The sequence below is a fragment of the Danio rerio genome, chromosome 9 (genome assembly GCF_049306965.1).
Source record: "Danio rerio strain Tuebingen ecotype United States chromosome 9, GRCz12tu, whole genome shotgun sequence".
Taxonomy (NCBI): Eukaryota; Metazoa; Chordata; class Actinopteri; order Cypriniformes; family Danionidae; genus Danio; species Danio rerio.
Window position 1 is genome coordinate 19,265,968 of NC_133184.1, and position 23,100 is coordinate 19,289,067.

General features: G+C 33.8%; 1 protein-coding gene across 2 annotated transcripts in view; it reads right to left on the bottom strand.

Annotated features, from left to right (window-relative positions):
• Window positions 1–23,100, bottom strand: part of vwa8 (von Willebrand factor A domain containing 8) — a 246,717-nt gene that overhangs the window by 94,142 nt on the left and 129,475 nt on the right. Inside the window, exons 34-38 of one of the 2 annotated variants that reach the window (XM_073912021.1) lie at window positions 21,008–21,162; window positions 16,141–16,333; window positions 15,970–16,051; window positions 10,584–10,801; window positions 8,697–10,477 (exon numbers count right to left, since the gene is read on the bottom strand). In XM_073912021.1, the coding sequence (XP_073768122.1) occupies window positions 10,470–10,477; window positions 10,584–10,801; window positions 15,970–16,051; window positions 16,141–16,333; window positions 21,008–21,162 (656 nt within the window). In that variant the 3' untranslated portion in view covers window positions 8,697–10,469. 2 annotated transcript variants of the gene reach the window in all.

Sequence of the window (23,100 nt, forward strand, 5' to 3'; positions counted from 1 at the left end):
CAGAGAAATGAGGGATTGTGGGTAATGCATGTCCTGATTAATGCACAGAGGGAGGGAGAAAGGAAAGACAGACAACACTCGTGTCTGGGAACAGGAATGCTGTACAATAGGCCTCCGACTGAAGTAGTGACACGCTGACGAATGAACAGTGTGAGAGAGAAGAAAATATGAGCATTCTGATGGAGGGAAAGAGAGAGAGAGAGAGAGAGAGAGAGAGAGAGAGAGAGAGAGAGAGAGAGAGAGAGAGAGAGAGAGAGAGAGAGAGAGAGGACCAAAGGGAGAACAGCAGAATGAGACGGTGGACAGACTGAGGGAAGGAGGAATTCTGCCAGCTGGAGTCTGGGAATCTTTCCATCACTCTCTACAGTAAGAGCTTTAACAGAGAAGATCTCTCTCATATTTGCAGAGCAGGCCAAACACATGAAAGAACAACTTCAGTACTGAGAATTCAAGCCCAAGTCTGAAGTGAAATAAAACTCCGGAGTAAACCGAGATGAAGGTTTACTATAAAAAAGTAAGACTTTCGTATAACACTGATTTAAAATTTCATTTCAAAATACTATATAGGAATTGTATGGACTAAACAATCCATGAATCTTTTACCCTTTTGTATTGTTCAAATGTATACCCTTTCGTTATGTTTGGGATGAATACATCCACTAAATTAAACTGTTGCATAAATATATCACATAAATATGTTTTTCAATTTGTTTTGTTGCATCTGACAATCATCCTCAGTCCTGATCAAATTTTATATATTTTTTTAATTCAGGATATTAACTCTTTAATTGCCCAGTTCAAGTTTACACTGATTTTGGGGGAGGAAAAACATTCTGAGCTGAGTTTCTTATTTGGATTTTCTCAGATGTATAAAGGTAAGCATGCAAAGATCTCTTTTAAATTCTCAGTAACACACACACACACACACACACACACACACACACACACACACACACACACACACACACACACACACACACACACACACACACACACACACACACTCTCTCTCTCTCTCTCTCTCTCTCTCTACTCTATATCAAAAACATAAACTAAGATATTTTGCACTGCAACTGATTGTAGGTCTTCCAAACAGATAAACCACCAACAATCCATAATTATATCATGTCATGGCTTTGCAATTAAAATTGTCATTATAAAGGAAGTCAATGGAGTCAAATTGAAAGTCAAAAACAGTCATAACCATAAAAGAGAGAGAGTAAATTCGCCAGAGTTTTTTTTTTTACAATTATATTTGCATTAAAATATGCTTCAAAATAAGATTCGTCACCAAAAATCATTCTATTTGCTAAAACACAGAGGGCTCTATTTTGACGGTCCATGCGCAGAGCGCAAAGCGCAGGGCGCAAACGCTTTCAGGGCATGTCAGAACGCATTTTTGCTAATTTAAGGACGGGAAAACCTGCTTTGCGCCATGGCGCATGGTCTAAAAGGGTTGAGTTTGTTTTGTTAATGAGTTATAGGTGTGTTTTGAGAATAAACCAATTAGAGTCTTATCTCCCATTCCCTTTAAGAGTCAGGTGCGTCATGCCATAAGCGCATTCGCTATTTACAGGAAGTCGAAGTGGAAAAACTGAGCATTTCACTAGCAAACAGTTAACAGTTAACAGTTTTTTTTAACAGAAAACTGTTAAACAGAGCATCTACTGTGTGAGAATGAGAGATAATGGATCACTTTCACTTTCACTCTAGGATAGGGAAACCTTTATGCACAGACATCAATTAGTCTATAAATAATTAATTGTGTTTGTTAAGCGCAAATACTCGTTTCAAAACTATTTCTAAATTCAGTTCTAATTTCCAGCAAACGAATAAATGAACCATAATAACGAAGTGTGCTCGAAAACCTGAGTTATTTCCTAAAACACATGATGTGCCCCTTATGGTCTAAAACCTGACAGGTGGGCAAATCTAAGCTTGTTTTTAATAAAACAAATATAAATATGGATATAATAAATAATACTGCTAATAATAATAACATTATACAAAAGGCAAATTGTTATAAATGAACTGAAAAAGCCTTCCGAGATGAAGAAGACATAAAAGCAGTGGTTTTTCATATTTATGTAGGCTAGAAAATAATATGTTTTGTAATATTTTAATCCTTTATATTTATATCCTATATCTATTCTTATTATATCTTATATATATATATCTGTAATATTTAAATTTTTTCAGATGTAAAGATATTTGCTCATTGCTCTCTTGTGTGTATTAAGCAGTGTGTAAGCGAGGAGCAACTCTGCACCGGAGTTTAGACCGGGTTTGTTTTGGTCAAATGAAAAATCTATTTTAGTTTCTCAAAATAGCAACGCCCCAACAGTGCGCCTTAGAACGCCTTCCTTTTTACACCAGAATGCCTATGGGCGCACATATGAGCGCTAATGCATTTGCTATTTAAACAGCGTAGCGCAACGCCTCAAAATGACTCTTGCGCCAAGCTGAAACTAGCAAAAGACTATTGCGCCGCGCCTTGCGCCACATTGCGCCGGGTGTATGATAGGGCCCAGAGAAAGTTAGAAAGTTGTGGCCAAATTAACACTCAACAGCACCCCAAAGTGGATAAAAAATGTTCTCAACATAACGTGACCACTGCGATATCACTAGCGCTTACCACCAGCGTTTCTAGACATTCACGCCCAAGCGATTTTTAGATGTGAGCTAAGTGAACATGCAAAAACACTCCCTGACATAAGATAAAGCTTAATCACATTGACATTTAAGCATTCAGCAAATGCTTTTATCCAAAGCAACTCACACTAGTGAGTGTCAGCACACTACTGACTCACACCCTGCCAGTGCCGGAACTCAAACCTGCAACCTTTGGATCACAACTCCAATACTCTAACCATTAGGCCACATTTTATCACAACTTTCCACTGTTTAAACTCACCCAGACATCAGATTAATAGTTTGCGAGAATAAAGGCATGAAAGAAAATTCAGTTTTGTGCTTGTGTGCTACTACAGTTAGTCATGTTTTACACTAAATTAAGCAGCTCAAGGCACATGAACAAAATGGGCAATCTCATTGGTTGGGCAGTTTTTAAATTGGTGTGTCAAACTAAAAAACAAGGCCAAAGCATTTTTTAAATTTTGGGGCATTTTGCATGTTGGAGGCCATGGGAATGGAGCAAGACCAGTGGATTGAGTGTCTCAAGTCCCACAGAGGAGCTCCTGATGGATATTTTTGTTTTGTGTTTATTTTATGATTAAAGTTGGTGAATGTTCAACAATTTCAGTAGCAGTGCATGCATTACAGATGTAAATAAAAAAACTGAAACTCAACACAAAACATAGAAACCTAATGCTTACTTGTTTTACCTATTATTGCAAAACAATAAGTATAAATGCTAAAAATGACATCGGCTACATGCAGGGGATAAACCACGGGGTATGCCAATCACTTGACGCAGAAGAATAAATTGGGCTTAAGCCTTGTAGCAACTATCACAACTGTTTATTCTGACATTAACAGCGAACATTCAACATACAAGAAATAGCGTATGTTTGTAATTTAAGCAACCTTGCCTTTAGGTAAAGCATGTAAACAGCACTTTTGGATGAATTTAATCAGATTAAGGTCATAATTGAACTAAACAGAAATCGGATTAAGACGTGGAGTATGCCGATTTTAGTCGCATTATTGAAGTGCAGTATCAAACTATTACTGTAGTGTAGGAAATTTTACCGCATTTTGTGACAAGATAGTCTCTATACACACGCAGCTGTTTTGACACTATTCTCTGCACCTACTGAATCAGTGAAGGACCACAAACACACACCGTGAAATGGAGAGTTTTTTTCCCCATACAGCATGTGGTTTAAAATTCCATTAAAACAACACTTTTCAGCAGTTTATACTGGCATCCGATATCTCGTTTGTCATGAAGGCATGCATGAAATGTTCCTGAATGTAAGTGAAAGTGCCAAACTGCAGTTAAAGACGTGGATAGCGCGGTGACGCAATGATGTTATTCGTATTATGTGCTGTAACATTTAACATAGGATCATGAAAGGAACATTCAAAAAGTAAACAGCTTAATCATATTATTGTCTTATTCAGATTAAGGCAAATAATTTGATTACGGAAGTCCATGCAAACGTAGTCAATGCACAAAATCATCATTAAACTTTTCACTACACTAGAACACTAGAAAACAATACCAAGAAAAGATGGGTGAAGGGTGTGCAGGACATAAAGTATCACATTTGCACATTGGTGTAATGAAGAAAACATGTTTGTTTGTACGTGAAGGGCGGATCCAAGACTTTGCTCTGTGGCCGTTAAGGAAAAACCCAGAGCAACAGTATGATAACACTGTCTTGAGCTTCGTGATAAACCTTCATCTTACAGTGCTAGGAATAAAATATGCTTTTTTTCTATTTGCAAACTGTATCTCTCTCTCCTTCAGTGGGGCGACCACAGAACACTCTCACATGAGTGATATTCAACTGAACAAACTCACACATGCTATTCAGAAAGCTGCACTGAAAGGTCAACAACCTGACCATTTGGGCAAATATTTGATTCTAAAATAAGGAGGCTCAAAGAGAGCCAGAAAGGTGCAGAATGATCCAATGGTCAAGAGGCTCTTTGTGTACCTGTATAGAAGAACAGGAAGTGTTTGAACACTTAGAAAGACACACTACAGGCCACATACAGGGACTGTTTGTTAAAAGGTTTACATATTAACATTTTTTTAATGCCAACAAGTGAACGGATATACTATGTGCCTCACAAACTGTATACTAGAGAAGCATGTGAATTCAGGCGCATCAACTGACAACTTCCTTGTCTTTGAAAGCCTTTAGCTCGATTTTACGTGCAGAATTCTGGAAAATTAAAAACAATGTGTTCCGAAAGCCTCTCTCTCATTCTATATTTTTGTTTCAATCAAAAGATGCAAATTAAAATTATGGGTAAAAGAGGAATATCGCAAAAAATATTTTAAAAATAAAGTACCGTTTCCATACAATGAGTCACAGAGAACAAAATCGTCACTTCCTGAGCGCCAAATACCTGTGGTAGGAAAAGACGAAGACAAAAAGGCAATGAATGTGTGGTGGCTTTTGGAGGCTTGAGACCAGTCTTTAGGAGCACAATAAAATGGAACCACTTTGATGACAAACTTTTGCTAAGGGATTTAAGAATGACCAAAACAACATTTCAGATGTGGTGCAATGTGCCTGATCTGCTGGTTTGTCCATTAATGTCATGTCTATTTCTGTTCTCACATAATCTGTTTAAACAAAATCACATGACTTTTTAAATTTAATTGGATGTGCTTTGTAAACTTTAAATTAAAGCTAATTCTGAAGATTGTATTTGTAATTATTTGAACTCATACAGTATACTCTCAAAATCATTTTGCATAATTCTGCAGATTTTTCAAAATGTTGTACAAAGAATAGGCAAAAAGTCTGATTCTGACATAATAAAAATCGCATTTTCAAATTAATTTCTATTTATTTTTAAATGCAAGAATTAAAAGTAAATATATACTATTAATTTGACTTCAACATCAAACATGCATTCATTACTCTGGGATTAGTAAGAATGGTAGTCAGCTTGTATGCAAATAAAAGGCTAATTAATTAAATCAAAGAAATGTAATATTATTTAAACATTTGAAGGCTAATATATATATATATATATATATATATATATATATATATATATATATATATATATATATATATATATATATATATATATTTAAAGAAATCAGAGAACTGCAAAAATCTGAATGCAAAATTACTGAAATATTCTTTCTTTTCTATTTTAATTAACAATTGTTGAGCTGTCAGAGGGGATTTTCTGATATTTGGGATTACCTTGGGAATTAACGGAGATCCCAGCAAGGCATCAATGATGATACATGACCAAATTCTTCGACATTTGAAATATGATTTTACAGTTACAGAATTCACAGTTACAAAGAGAGAGAGAGAGAAAGAAAAGAAACAAAGTATTATTCAATAAATCATCTATACTTTATTGCTGTTGTAAGAATCATAAATAATCATGTTGTGAGAATCATATATAATTACATATATAATATCCTTATAATATATAATTACAAGTTCAGGATTTTTCAAATCCAATTATGTAATCCAAATTATGTAATCCAAACTACTACTCAGCACTGCCTTGAATGAGAGATAAATGTGATTATTTTCTCTGACTGGCTGTAGAGTATTTACTCCACAATAAAGATTATCTGTGTTTCACACAGTGGAATATTGGAGCCATGCCCTGAGGAAACTCCCACTGAAAATACTCAGCAATATTAACATGTTTTTCCAAGCAAGAAAAGCAAGCTCTGAAAAATCCAAATGACTGCTATATAATACATATTTTGTTTTTACTTTACATGCTTTTATTCCTAAGCATGTAGTGTGTGTATGATCACTGTCAGTAAAACTGCAGACAACTGATCTTGTAGTTATGCAATACTCAAAATAGAAGCAAAATCTGCCAAGAATTGATAGAAGTTATATATCTGCACAAAGCTATAGTTACATAAAACGTGATATTTGCTGGATATAAAGCTATTATCTCCTTAATTGTTTATTTCACAATGCCAAAAATCTTATTAGCCGTTTCAGAACCGCCATAAAAAAATAAACAGGATGCTAAAACATATATAGTATGAGTCTGCCATCATGTGGTAAAAAATAGACCTACAATTTTTAAAACTGTCAAAGTACCATCTTGATGGACACTGGTAGCAACAGCTTATAGAGAGTTATTCAATTTGAGAAAGTTGTATGGTAGTGTGTAGTTTTCTCAGCCGAGGATACAATAGAATAAAACAATTAAAGTGTCTTCATAAAAGTTTCTTAAAAACACTTGACATAAAAAAATAGTAATTTCCACAGCAAAGAAGGCACTTTAAATATAAAAACAAAATAACAGACTGAAGTGGCTTCAAAAAAGTTTCTCAAACTAAAAAAAAATACTCATAACGTCATGTTGATTGTTGTGATGGAAATGAAGCACTTATTTAACAGAAATTCAAGTGGGTTTTTCCAAAGCAAAGGAGACAACACAATAGATATGAAACAAAACAAAAAACAAAAGGCTAAAGTGAAGTGACTTAAAAACGGTTACTCAGACAAAACAACTTTTAACACAGCGTCTGCTTGATTATTTGTTATGGAGGCTAAACAAAAGGGTTGAAGCCTGGCTCATATTGTGCGATTTTTAATAATCCTAAATGACTGTAGCTTGTCAGAATCTCAGTTGTCATAATGCCAAACTGAACTATAATGAAGATGTGCCAAATACAGACACTCACCCAAAGTTTGACGTCCTCCATCAATCACACATTCATTATCCTGAGTTCTGAAATGATACCTTATGGCAAACATAAACTGTGGCAGTAATTTTGCTCACAGAGTGCCTTAATAATAAAACAGAATAGAAAAAAGAAATTGTTTAAAGTTATTGAGCTCATTGAGTAATCAGATACAGTGCTCATATTGGTTCTTGGTTTGACACACTGCAGGAAAGAGTCTGAAATCTTCCGACTCTGCCAGAACTTCATCAGAGGAAAGATTTGGTCGCAGCGGTCATTAAATGGCTGTTTGTGAACTTATTAAATCAATGACCAAAAATCACATATTTTAGCCTGGACTACAGGAATCTAATATGATTTCCCAAATTTATCTCAAGTGACCAAATCGTAGCTGTATAATGTCAATTAACAAAACTTAAAAAAAAAAAAAATGCATATACATTCCTTGTATAGCATTGTCAGGAATAACATTCTTGACAGGGCTAACATATTCAGAACATTATTATGTAGCTTAAGTGATTTTAACTGATTTTGCTCGACTCTTCTATTCGAGGGCACTCAACCAATAATATGCTGAAGTTACAGAAGAACTGCCTCCCTCATTTCCATGTTTTAGACTGAAATGTCTCAGAAGACCAAATTGTGGCTAAATGAGAAGGGTTTTCCTGCACAACCGCAGTGTATGCACTTTCAGAACCGCATCTTTAGGACCCTAGTTTTTATGACAGTGCCACCTAAAGAATTGGATCATACAGTGCGAGTACCAATTTTCTGTTGAGTTTTTTTTTAGCCTGCATGATTTAGTCCACTTTCAAGGGTCTATAGGGAAAAAAAAACATTAGTAATGTAATACTAAGTATGGAGTTTACACAGCAAGAAGTGAGAGCTGCCATCTATGAATTAATTTTCTAGAATAAATTTTTTTTAGTTTTAATAAATATCACAACATTCTTAATTTGTTAAATGAAACATTATTGATTTTATGGCTTGTTGACTAAATGGCTAATAACATGCTTAGTGGCACATCAACAAAACTAAGACAGGTGAGATGTTTCAGATTTACCTATATTTTACTGTAGTGTGAAAACTTTTTCTAATCATTGTTTTATCAAATTAGCACATTAAAATTGTGTTGACAGCATGTTTGCCCCAATATATTTGTCGTTAGCCTGTCGTTTTATCATCATTCTGCAATGATGAATAATATGTTTGGTCGCTTTTATAGTTAGGCTTATTCTGCATTATCATGTTTTAATGTCTATCAGGTATGTTTTATGAAGTGATTTGCTCAGGTGGTAGAAAGGCAGCCCTGAAACTGAAGTTTCCGTAAATATATCTGCAGTTCAGTTAAATATTTTTGTTTTAAATTATGGTCCCCAGAGCAAAAAATTTAAATCTGATTTATTACTCTGGAATCGTATTCCCCTCGTGTATATATTTCAAACACTTCCAGAAGAAATATCAAATCAACAATTCCAGATTTTTTTTTTTGCCAGGTAAAAAAACCTAGAGTAAGATTTAAAACACTGCAATTAAGCAAAGAAAAAGGTGGTATAGGTCTCCCATGCCCGCAACAATATTATTACACGGCTCAATTAAGGCCACTAGTCTGCAGGAGTAGTCTGACTTATTTAGCAAAACGGATTAATATATAAAAAGGGATAATGGAGGAATCCCCATTATCGGCCCTAATTGCAGATAGTAAAATAAGAATTAAAATCAATAAATAAGCAAACACATAGATTAATCTACTATTTAAAATCAGGCATCAAACTAAGAAAATAGGTGGTTTGCAAAATGCATCAAGAATATTAAGATGATGTGCCTTTAATACTGATTTAACCCTCAGTCAAATAGATGATAGATTTCAAATATGGACCAAGTTAGGAGTCTTCAACTACTACACTTTTTTGACAAGGGTACAATCCAAACCTTTGAATTTCTAAAGGAAAAATATGGGTTTAATCAAAGTGACTTTTTTACAGATACCTTCACATAAGACATTATATTGATTGTAATATTAAACTAGAAAGTTGAAAGTTGCAGAGACAGGAATACTAAAAGTGTTTTTATCAGTGGGTAAAAAGATAAATGGAAAATGAAGGAAAATCTGAATATCTCAGATGAAGATTGGGGGAATTTTTGTACAACTCAATGGAAATGGGAATGGAAATTCAATAGGAATTGAATTGAATTAAAATGTACCACCTCAGCCATTGTGAAGAGAATTCAGTTGGAAGAATGTTCTGAGGTTTTTCATCACACCATCACAGAAAATACATAGAGAAAAGGGTACTAGCTGCTGGGGAATGTGTGGGGAAAAAGTAGCTAATCACTATCGTTTTTTGGGGTTGTCAGAAATTAACCCCATACTGGAAAGAGATTAAAATATATTTAGATGCCATTTTTTGAAGAAGAGATTGCCTTCACTTGTGAATATTTAGGTAATATAAATTTAGATGTATGGATTAATAAAGACAAGAAACTGTTATTTATTCTACTGGCAGCTAGTAAAAAAGTAATTACAAAAAAATGGTTAAAGTTAGTCACCTGTAGTTGAAGAATGGATTGATACAGTGCACACTGTATGTGTCATGGACAATCTTTCTCATTAAGAACACAGACTGAATACTTTTTTTTGTAATATGGAGTAAATGAATATTTCCATGTAATATGGAGTATATTTCACCAATATGCCCAAATTTTTCTTGAATTGTAACTTAAATGTAATATTATGTCCAAATAAGTATCTTTCCTTTTTTAAAGGTAATCTTCTAAAGGATTTATAGCTCCCCATTTTTTACGGTTTATAAATGTTGTTGTTAAAGGGAAGAAAATACAAAGAAAATACAAGATCTGAAAGTCTCTTTCTGTATGAGAGATTTTAAGTTTTTCTTTTGAAAACTCAAAATTAAAAAAGAAACTGAAGTTTCCTCCATACAATCCAATTCAGCAGGTGATACTGTTTCAAAACTCATCTAATTTGGAAGGTAGTGCAGGTGAAAAATAAAAAACGAGGGTCCTCTAAAAGCAGCCCTGAAAGTGCTGCAACACCGCATGTGCAGGATCATACTATTGGTGCTAAATTCACACAGTGAGAGCAGGGCTTAAGTCACTTCGACAGATTTTATTCAGGTTTCTGAAACTAAGCAACTATTGATACAACACAACAGTCCACGATGACATTAATTGACTTTACTCTTATTATTTTTGATTCTGGGATGACACATGGCAGCACTTGCTTTTTGAGAGATCCAACAAAAAGCTCCTACCTGCACAGGTCTGCCATCCTCCGATCCGATCATGTTCCTCCACTCCAGCAGAGAGCGTTGCAGGTGGTCCAGGCCGGTTTCCCATAATCGAACGTAGCCTCCCATGTCCACAGTCACGACCCCTCCAGAGCCCAGAGGAGCCATCACTACATCTGTGTCGGACACCTTTGAGATCCACACAGTGTAAGGGGACATGGAGTTGCTCCTGAATCAGCATAATAGACACCAATCAGAAACAATGGAAGACTCAAACATCACAAACACATGGATACATTCAGTTAAAGTTGCTATGAAACAAGTTAAGACTGTCCTTTTTCACTTCCGTGATGTACATCCACTTGAAACTGTCCCGAAATTATTTAAAAATGCAGGGTGGTGCATGTTTTAGTTCTTTGGGAACTGATTGATTGAATTACTGGAAGATGAGCGCTGCTAAAAAATGAAGGTAGATTAACGACTGGACAAATTCAGAGCAGAAACGAGACACACCCGAATAACCTTGCCCTAAAGAATTCCATGAGACCAGAAGTGAAGAAAATTCATGAAGACTTATGCATGGTTTTACATTTCATTTTTAAAAACGAATGAATGAAGCAAGTAATTTGTTTATATTAAAAAATCTAAATGAAAAAAAAGCACTTTAGAAAATGTTTAACATTTATTTTTCTCTTTTTTATTTTTTCATGTAGGTATTTAAAAACATACATGAAATAAAAACATAAACAATAAATGTAAAATAAATAATGGTAAATGACAAAATATGCTTTTTTAAATCATATATTAGATAGTTGAGTGCACAAGTACATACTGTGTAAGTGCAAAGTCTATAGTGCATCAATATCTACATAATATAGATCTTTTTAATGACATTGACAACAAATATTAACAATAATAAAAATAATCAAGATTAGATTGCCAATGCTCAATGACCTTTCACTACCAATACCAAAAAAATACCAAAAAAAAATTAAGTTGAGATCAGCTGATTCTGAGGCCCTGTCCACACAAACACAGGTATTTTCAAAACCAAAAGCAAGCAAAAATAAATAAATACAGTAATTAATAAAAGCGGCAATCCAATAAAGGTTCTCAACCAATAATACGCTGTTGATGTAAATAGAAATTTGTGCTGGGCAAAAATTTATCACAATTAAACACATACAAAATAAAACAAAATAAAAGTTTTGACAATTTAAGTGTGTGTACTGTGTATGTGTATTATATTATGGATAGTATTTAAAGGTGCAGTAGGTGATCTGCCAAATTGCCAACCGGTGAGCATAATATTTTGAAAACACAGTCCCTCCCCTGCCGTCCAAAGCTACGCCTCCTAACATCAAGAATGCACACCTTAAGCCTAGTTCACACTACAGGATTTTAAACATCAGCAGATCGCTGTGCCGTTAACACTACATGACCTGACTTTGTGTCTTTTAATCTCTGTGGTGTTCACACTACGCAACACTCCGTGAACGATCCACAAGAGGGGGGTCACACACTACATGATCTGACAACAACTCATTCCCCATCAGTTCATTCAAGCTACCAAACCACAGCCAATGAAATTTTGAGGGAGGAGTCGTCAGAAAAAGCTGAACACTATTGGCTGCTTGTGTGCTGATTACATCACTGACAGTGTTTCAAGCTTTGGAGAAAGCATTTAAAAACCGTCAAATCAGCTAATTTATCAGCGGATTAATCACTCATCTGCAGGTTCCAGTGGATAGATACACAGAGAGTTTTTAATTTTTGTAATTTTAGAACTCTTTGAAATAAAACTAACATATTTATAACACCCTGCCGTTTTCTAACTATCAGTGTATTTCTTTCTGACATTGTTATTTTTTTTATTACAAAACAGTAAAGAACTGAGCATTTCTGCCTTAAATTACCATATTGGTCAAAATGACTGCATGCATGTCTGATACTTTTCACTGTGACTTTAAATATGTGTGCATTTTCTTGCCTAGCAACTTCCTGCTAACATAAACAAAACTTTCTGATGGCAAAAACATCAATTTACTTTAGATATCTTTAAAAACAGCATATTATGTGCTGTGAAATAGCTCCTGTTTGACAGTGAAAATGAAAGCCAAGACCTTTAAGTGTTTTAGTATCTTAACTACATATTTATAGGCTGTATTACAAAAAAAGATGATATTTTTAGGGTAATGGTGTCATTAAATATGATGCCAGACATTCAAAGCTTATTTTTAATATCTCAATAATAGCTTTGAATGTAAATATGTTGTGACAATATGGCGTTTTATATAAGAACGGTCAGAATGAGCAGTATGGTAATTCTAATAGTTAGAAAATTCTAGTTCCACTGTTAATATATCCTCCTCTCATGTCTGTGCTTACGCAGAATGAAGCGAGTGCACCGATGCCCATTCTGACCAATCACAGATGTTTCTGCTGAGCTCCTGAACACACAGGCACGCGGCTCATGCTGATATGCTCTCTCATTGGCTGCAGCTCGTCACTACATCTGACCACACATGGGGGGTTGAGTCGGCCGACTGCTCTGGAATATTTAGCATGCTGAATGTTGGATTTCTGTCTGCGAGGTGTCGGCGACGCGTCAGCGAGCCTTGTTGATGCGTTGTTCAGTAGTTCACACATAAAGAGCGGCGAGCACCGTGCACCTGCAGATTTCTTCCCGATCACAGCCCGATCTGTCGGCGAGCTCGTTAACTTCCAAATCGGGCTCAAATCAGGCTGAAATCCTTTAGTGTGAACTAGGCATTAATGATGACAGAAGACAACCCTCTAGATCACAGGTGTCAAACTCGGTTCCAAAAGGGCCGCAGCTCTGCACAGTTTAGTTCCAACTCTAATTAAACACACCTGATCAAACTAATTGAGTCCTTCAGGCTTGTTTGAAACCTACAGGTAAGTGTGTAGGAGCAGGGTTGGAACTAAACTGTGCGGGGCTTCGGCCCTCCAGCAATTGAGTTTGACACCTCTGCTCTAGATCATGTCAGTTGCCAGTTAGAAAACTTTATAGTACTTCATAATACTACAATTTCCAACAAAAAAGTGTATTATTTCTAGCACATTTTTAGTTGTGTAGCAGCAAAACTTGTCATGATGTGCAGTATTTCATGCACACAAGGATTGTTGGTCTCACTCTTTCACGCACTTTGTCCTACGACTACTGTGATTGGCTGGCAGCATGCAGGAACAACACTAATTACCAAGCCATACTTACATGTTATTTCAGATCGAATATTCAAAGTAACATGGTAAACAATATAGGGAGCAATATAGGGAGCGCATCTATCTATTTTAAAAATGAACCAATGTGAATATAAAAGCAACTTCACCTCAGTAAAGCAGGCTAGGTGGAATTTATTTATGTTTTGTAATTAAACTAAATAAAAACATCACATATTTCTAAACATATTAGTTTTAATAACTCATTCCTAATTACTGATTTGTTTTATCTTTGTCATGATGACAGAACATAATATTTGACTAGATATTCTTCAGGACACTTCTATACAGCTTAAAGTGACATTTAAAGGCTTAACTAGGTTAATTAGGTTAACTGGGCAAGATAGGCTAATCAGGCAAGTTATTATATAACGACGGTTTGTTCTGTAGACTATCGAAAATAATAGCTTAAAGAGGCTAATAATTTTGTCCCAAAAAGGGACAAAATAAAACTAATAAGACTTTCTCCAAAAGAAAAAATATTATCAGACATACTGTGAAAATGTCCTTGCTCTGTTAAATACCATTTAGGAAATATTAAAAAAGAAAAAAAAAATCAAAGGGGGGCTAATAATTCAGGCTTCAACCGTATATACAGTACACAGTGCTCAGTATGATTGAGTGCACCCCTTTTTAAAAATGATTATTTTTATCCATTTATCAGTGAATATAGGCAATGTATTTTGGTGCATTTAAACAAAACAGATCTATTTAACAGATACATTTATTTAAATACTATTTTAGTCACCAAACATATTTAGAAATGGAAAAATAATACAATTAAATTCAAGCTAAATATTGCAAAATTAAATTGTAACCTACAAAATTTGAACTAAACTTTTAACATTTTTGCTTGCTATATACACACACACACACACACACACACACACACACACACACACACACACACACACACACACACACACACACACACACACTTGAAGTCAGAATTATTAGCCCCTCTATTTATTTTTTCCCCCAATTTCTGTTTAATGGAGAGAAGATTTTCTCATCACATTTCTAAACATAATAGTTTTAATAACTCATTTCTAATAACTGATTTCTTTTATCTTTGCCATGATGACAATAAATAATATTTCACTAGATATTTTTCAAGACACTTCTATACAGCTTAAAGTGACATTTAAAGGTTTAACTAGGTTAATTAGGTTAACTAGGCAGGTTATGGTCATAAGGCAAGTTATTGTATAACAGTGGTTTGTTCTGTAGACAATCGAAAAAATATAGCTTAAAGGGGCTAATAATTTTGACCTTAAAATCGTTTTTAAAAATTAAAAACTGCTTTTATTCTAGCAAAAATAAAACAAAAAATACTTTTTCCAGGATATTTTTTTTATCAGACATACAGTGAAAATGTCCTTGCTCTGTTAAACATCATTTGGAAAATATTTAAATAAGAAAAAAAAATTCAAAGGGGGACTAACTGTATATATACCCACATATACACAAATACATGAAAAACTTTTATTTTGGCAATTATTCTGCAAAGCAATAATAAGAATGCATGAAATAGCTGATAATAATCAAATTAAGGTAAAAAAATATTAATAATAATTACATACATGACTAAATTGGCAAAACTAGTTCAGTCATAAGATATAATTACAATAGGAGTATCTGGTGAAAGTAAACAGGGTATTTGTTTCCACAGGCAGCCAATAGCCTAACATTAAAAAAGGCTGATGTGTTTTATTTTCTAAGATACAATACCTCCATTTATCATGTATTTACAGTATCTTTGTACTGTAGATTTGCAAACACTAGATTTCTGATAATGTCCAAAAAAGCATATTTTTGTTATTTAATTTTTTTAATTTTTTGTATGGAAAAATAAAGTACGGAAAAGAAGAATTTTATTTTGACACAAAATATATTAACCTTCCTTAAAACAATGTTCCTGACAGTGCTAAAATATTAATATAAAACATTATAGGGTACTCTCAAACATAACAAGTACTTATAACGTACTTTAAAATTATATAAATATAATTACATTTAAGTCTACATTAAAAACATATATTGCAAACACTAAAACTGCAACAACATGTTAATTATTGTGTCACTACCAAGGTACACAGAGTTAAACAGCCACAAGAGGGAGCTGTAGATTAATAAAAGCACTGATTTCTGTACCTGGGCACTGGAATGTATTTCAGCCTCTTAGAATTCAGATCTGTCACTTCCAGGTACGCTGCCGACATCGGTGGTGTGACATCTGTTAATTGATACGACCATTATCACAGTTAACCATGGTTATACTATATATTTGTATATTAAATGTGCATATGAATGTCACTGCTTTACCTTTAGGGTAGACCTCAGCTATTGGGACTTGTGTAGGGGGCAGTGCTCGGACTACTTGATTGGCATCTAATAGACAGACGCAGTTGACCCTCTTTGCTGGACCGGTTCGCTTGCTTGACCCAAAAAACATGTCAGGTCCCCGGCTCTCTGTTATGGGCGAAGATCTCCTAAAGCTGTAAAGCTCATTTGGTGACTGTGAAAACAAACAAACAAACAAAAAAAACATTTATATATTACATTACAAATCTTATTAAATGTAATAATAAAAATAATAGTAAAAATAAAATTAAAAGCAACCCAAAAAAAAAAAACATATATATATATATATATATATATATATATATATATATATATATATATATATATATATATATATATATATATATATATATATAAATATATATATATATATATCAAAACATTTGACAAATCAAAATATTTGTTATTATTATTAAGGGTGACGCAGTGACGCAGTAGGTAGTGCTCTCGCCAAGAAGCAAGAAGGTCGCTGGTTCGAGCCTCGGCTGGGTTAGTTGGCATTTTTGTGCAGTTTGCATGTTCTCCCCACATTCGCGTGGGTTTCCTCTGGGTGCTCCGGTTTCCCCCACAGTCCAAAGGCATGCGGTACAGGTGAATTGGGTAGGCTATCCGTAGTGTATGAGTTTGAATGAGTGTGCATGGATGTTTCCCAGACATAGGTTGCAGCTGAAAGGGCATCCGCTGCATATGTTGGATAAGTTGGCGGTTTATTCTGCTGTGGCAACCCCAGATTAATAAAGGGACTAAGCCGAAAAGAAAATGAATGAACGAATGAATTATTATTGTTATTATTATTATTATTATTATTAATCATAATCATAATATTAACAACAATAATCATCATCAATAATAACAATAACAAAAAAACAACCCAACAAACATATAAATATATTAAAACATTTAACAAATCAAAATATTTGTTATTATTATTATTAATAATAACAACAACAACAACAACAATTATCATCAATAATAATAACAATAACAGCAAAAAAATAAAAAAACAACCTAACAAACAAATAAATATATTAAAACATTTGACAAATATTTGTTTAAATATTCATGAAAATTAATGATAATAGTAATAATAATAATAATAATAACAACAGCAACAACAACAATCATAATAATTATATTATGTAGAATTGTAATTTGATGTAACCCAGCAAAAAAATTTTTCCTTTGATATATGCAAGAGCAAACACTTAAACCATTATTTTTCAAAATCAACAAAATTAGCATGACTATCACACATTTTTACTATATTTTACACACCACTCAGTAACAACAGCATACATATTCAAATGATCTTGTATCAACAATAATTTTATCACATATTAAAGAATGCCGATGCAGCTTCAAAAAAATTAAATCATTTAAAAAAAAATTTTTTATACTTTGCCATTATCATTCAATCTATTTGTCAGCAAAAAGCATTCAGTTATTTAAAATACAATATAATTTACTATGACCAATAATGATTAGGGGCCTGTTTCAGTAAGGAGGTTCAAACAACTCAGAGTTTAAACTTGAACTCTGAGTTTTTAATCTTTTGGTAAATCCACTCAGAGTTTTCGGTTTCAGAATAGCGGATCTGAGTTGGGTCAATCAACTTTGAGTAGACCAACTCAGATTTAAGCGTACACACCGTGACTATAAAAAGGCATTATCAATGGAGCGCAGATATTACGAGTGACGATGGAACATCTTAAAAAAAAAGAGATCACCATTTCTTTCTCCAGCTGAACTTGATGTGATCATGCAACATTACAGCAAATATGAGTGCATGTACTTTTAAAAAGAAGCAACCATCAGTGAAACAGAGACAGTTAGCCTGGGAAAACAGCTGCTAAAGTTAACGCGTAATTTTACATTTAAAATATTTAAATATTTAAGTATAATAAAATAAGTAATGCAATGTGTGACATTTACACATTTTTTCTAAACTTTTATACACGTTTACCAGTTTTAATAGATTTAACAGTGCACTTGTGTGTCTGCCTTTTTGTCTTGATCAAGTGATCGAGGTTGTTATAACATTTGGAAGGTAAGCAGTACTAAATTAAATTTTTAGAAAGAATAATAATCCCATTAATCTGATTACAGTACATGTCTAAGGTCAATATATTTAAGCTAATTATTTATTGTTCTGTGTGCGACTAAAAAGTAGGCAATATCTATGTTTCCATCCAAATATATTACATAAATTTATGTGCAAAACTGGAATATTGTATAAAAGATGTGAATAAAGCAGCGTTTCCATCCAAAATATCAATAGTAAAAATGGAATTTACTGTGGTAGAAGAAGCTGCGTCAATTATTTATTTAATAGCATAAATGTACTTACGCCTCAGAAGACAATGAACACGTGGGGGCGTTTGAAGCCATGAGACGCGGAGACTCTTGACACGCTCCAGATGCTCGGAGGTAGCCTAATTATATACACTAATACTGAAACAGTTAAGGCATTTTAGAATGACTAAAACAACATTTAAGACGTGTTACAGTGTGCTCAGCCTGCTGGTTTGTCCATTCACACAAATTTTCATCATCATATGATGACCTTTTTTAATGTATATACTGTAATTTGTAATCAGTAAAAGTGTTTCCATCGTAGTTTATGCGCATATTTTCAATTGAATAAAAGTTTATCCTGCTCAATTTTGCGTATTTTTATGCATATTTTCAAAAGTTATGTGCATCATGATGTTTCCATCAATCGTTTTAATGCACATCTCCAAAATGAGCATTAAAATAGGTGGGTGGAAACGTAAGGCTAAGGCGAGAAATACCGCTTCGTCTTTAAAAGGGGGAGGAGACCGACAGAAACTCTGAGTTTAGAGAATAAAACCTGCTCCTGACCAGGTTAGATTCACAGAGTAAGTTACCACAGTAACTGACTCTGAGTTAAAGTTTCCTCTCTTTTAGAAACAGGCTTGACTTACCCTGCATTCTTGAGTTTAACAACCCTGCCATTTTGAATCGGAAAACCCAGAGTTTCTCTTATTTCAGGGTTAAAATACTCTGAGTTTTCACTTAACCTCCTTTCTGAAACAGGCCCCAGGTAATTTATTTATATATTAAATAGGTCTAAAGCTAAATGCTAATGGGGCATTATTTCACACACTCACTCACTCACTCACTCACTCACTCACTCACTCACTCACTCACTCACTCACTCACTCACTCACTCACTCACTCACTCACTCACTCACTCACTCACTCACTCACTCACTCACTCACTCACTCACTCACTCACTCACTCACTCACTCACTCACTCACTCACTCACTCACTCACTCACTCACTCACTCACTCACTCACTCACTCACTCACTCACTCACTCACTCACTCACTCACTCACTCACTCACTCACTCACTCACTCACTCACTCACTCACTCACTCACTCACTCACTCACTCACTCACTCACTCACTCACTCACTCACTCACTCACTCACTCACTCACTCACTCACTCACTCACTCACTCACTCACTCACTCACTCACTCACTCACTCACTCACTCACTCACTCACTCACTCACTCATCTCACTCACTCATCTCACTCATCTCACACTCTCACACACACACACACACACACACACACAAAATAATAATAGAACAAATATTTATTATATTCCGTTTCATTTTTTTATATTCAGTTTCTTTTTTAAATATCTGTTTTGTTTTGTTTTTTTACGTTTATTATGTTTTTTTATTTATAGTTTTGTTATAACAATAACAACCATTAAATCTGACATTTAATATGGATTTATTATTAGTATTATTATTATTACTATTATTCTAATGGTATATTTTTATTATTATTATTATTATTATTATTATTATTATTATTATTATTATTAATATTATTATTATTTAATAATTGGGAATTTAACAATTACCAAATAATATGTAATACTTCAATGAATAAATAAATAAATAAATAAAAATGATTGGTTTACAATATTATTAATAAGTTCTTTATTTTATATTAATTAATATGATGATGATGATGATAATGATGATGATGATGATGATGATGATAATAAGTACTTTATTTCATATGAATTTATACGATTATTATTATTATTATTATCATTAATTTCTTATATTAGTATTTTGTTTTGTTAAATGAATAAATTATTTTAATAACATTACATAATTCAACATTAAATTTAAGTATTTAATTTAAAGATAATCCCTATTAAGAATTCCCAAATAAAATGTAATACTTCAATAAATAAATAAATAAAAATGCTTGATTTACAATATTATTAATAAGTTCTTTCTTTTATATTAATTAATATGATTATGATGATGATAATAATAAGTACTTTATTTTATATTAGATGATATGATTATTATTTTTATTAGCATCATTATTATTAGCATTATTAATTTCTTATATTAGTATTCGGTTGGTTTTGTCCATATTTTCCCAAGTTAGGTTGCTAATAATTTAGCAATTTGAGTTTAATTAATAAATATTTTTAATAACATTAAAAGATTCAACATTTAATTTAAATCTTTAATTTAAAGATATTCAATATTAAGAATTCCCAAATAAAATGCAATACTTCAGTAAATACATACAAATGCATGGTTAACAATATTATTAAGAGTAATTTATTCCATTGATTGTTTTCATTTGTAAAAAAATAACAAATAAAATTAAAACATTTTATTTAATAACTTAACACATTACCCATCATAAAATATAATGTTTATAAGAAAAATAAAGATTTGTTACCTAGTTAATACTATCTATTTATTTTCTATTTAAAACTGCCCATTTGACTATGAGCTGTGTGATAATTGTCACCCACAATGAGATCTGGGAAGCCCACAATAACATTAGCGTAGGTGTTTGTGTCACAGAGGATGCGATTGGGAGACACAATCTTCTGTCCCAGGGCAGCGCTGAGGTTCTCATTGGACAGCTGATCACTCGAGACCTCCTGAGGAGAAACCGCTTCCATCCCTGAAACACAAAGACAGCCAAAACATCAGCCTAAAATCACCACCCGTAGAGAAGATAATGTGTCCCTCAATACTAATCCCAGCTCAGAAGTGTTTCTACCATGACTCTTGTGACATCACATCATAACACACCGGTTTCAATGGTCATTATTCAGACCTTCTAGTGGCATCCTGTCACACTCCATTTGATTAAGACCCCAATCCTGCTGATGGGAAATTTCGATGTCATCAAAAACGTGCTCATTTTTCAGAGGAAGCACTGAAGCGTGTCTGACACCACAGATGTACGATAGCCACTAAGTACAGACATTAGTCTATCTTTCTGACAGCCACATCAATCTCAATAACTGAAGCCAAGAGTTATTAAGCTTCTTCGCGCTGCAGAAACTGATACGTGCTGAAGGAGGAATGACGAAGGCTAGAACCCAGATGATGTTCATCCTCCATAAACAGCATTTTATGGCCTTTAAAAACTAGGGGGCAGCAATTAATTTCACCTGCTATTTTTAATCCTCAAAACAAACGGCCATCACTTTCTAGCAAATGAGGCGTGCAGGAGGCGCTGACATCATCAATCAGGCCCTGAGAGCCTCAGCTTTCCTCTAAAGGCAGAATAATACATAATGCCTGCTTGCTAATTAGACAAACACTTAGTGATAATGAGAAACTAGGTGTTTGGTTTTTAATAGTAAATCTGATACTGATGAAATCCCACATTTTGCTTCTTATATCTCATGCTTTCATATTTTTGACCAAATAATCAGTCAGGTATAATTTTTCAAATATTTCCAAAATGATGTTTAACAGAGGAATGAGGATTTCACAGTAGTTCCAATAGTATTTTTGCCTCTGGAGCAAGTCTTATTTGTTTGATTAGGGCTAAAATAAAGGAAGTTTAATTATTATTTTTAACAGAATTGTCTACAGAAGAAACTATCGTTATACAATGATTTGCCTAATTAGTTATACGAAAATCTATACATTCAGAATCTATAAACGAAACCAAAAAACCAAAAAGATATTTATGATTTAACATACATACAGGGCTTTACATTAACACCTGCCAACCCGCCAAATGCGATTTTAATCTATCGCCAAATGCGATAGATTTCAGCTTTGGCGGGTTAGACAGTCACTCCCACTAGCCACTTTGGCTGGTTGAAAATAATTTTTAAATTGTGGTTTTCTTAAAAGAAGGGTTTGACTATAAGAATGACCCAATATGCGTGCAAATGTGATCTTAGAATGGAGAAACAGCACGACTAACAAAAAAATTGCATTCGCGCGAGCAGAAGAAAGCCGATGAATACAGAATGAGAGGATAATCACTCGCGCTAACAGCTGATTTGATGCGCGCGACTGTTTAAAGTCCTTGAAGCCCGCGTGCCTGAAACGCAACTGTGATCAGATCTCTTTCAAATAGTCAGGCAAAAAGAAATGCTAATGCACAAACAGTCTTGCTGCTTTCAAGAGCTCCAAATATGTCTTTTTGTAAACAGCACCGGTTGCTTTCGCTTTGAACAGATTGGCCTTAACCGTGTGACCATCCTTCCATTATCACACAGTATGTTTTTCACCTGCTTTCTTTTGCTTACGGTTATTATTGTTTATATGGTTTAATTATCATTTTTTACAACAACATTGCTTTAATATGAGATTAACTGTTCATTTATGTGTAGTTAACTGGTGATCTGAGAGACCTTAAGCGAGGACAGATTACTGTGCATATTTTTGATACATGACAATAATTATTTTTAAGTCAATTGTTTTTTTTGTTTTTTTTTTAAGAAATGTTTTGTGGCTAAGAAAATATTTTTGTTTGGTGTGGTCAGAGATAAATTAGGTAAATCCTTAATTTTGAGTTCTGAAAAGTCATGTGACCCATTTGCTCATACACGACACACAAAACGTGAAATGAATGAGAAGGCATGTGGACATA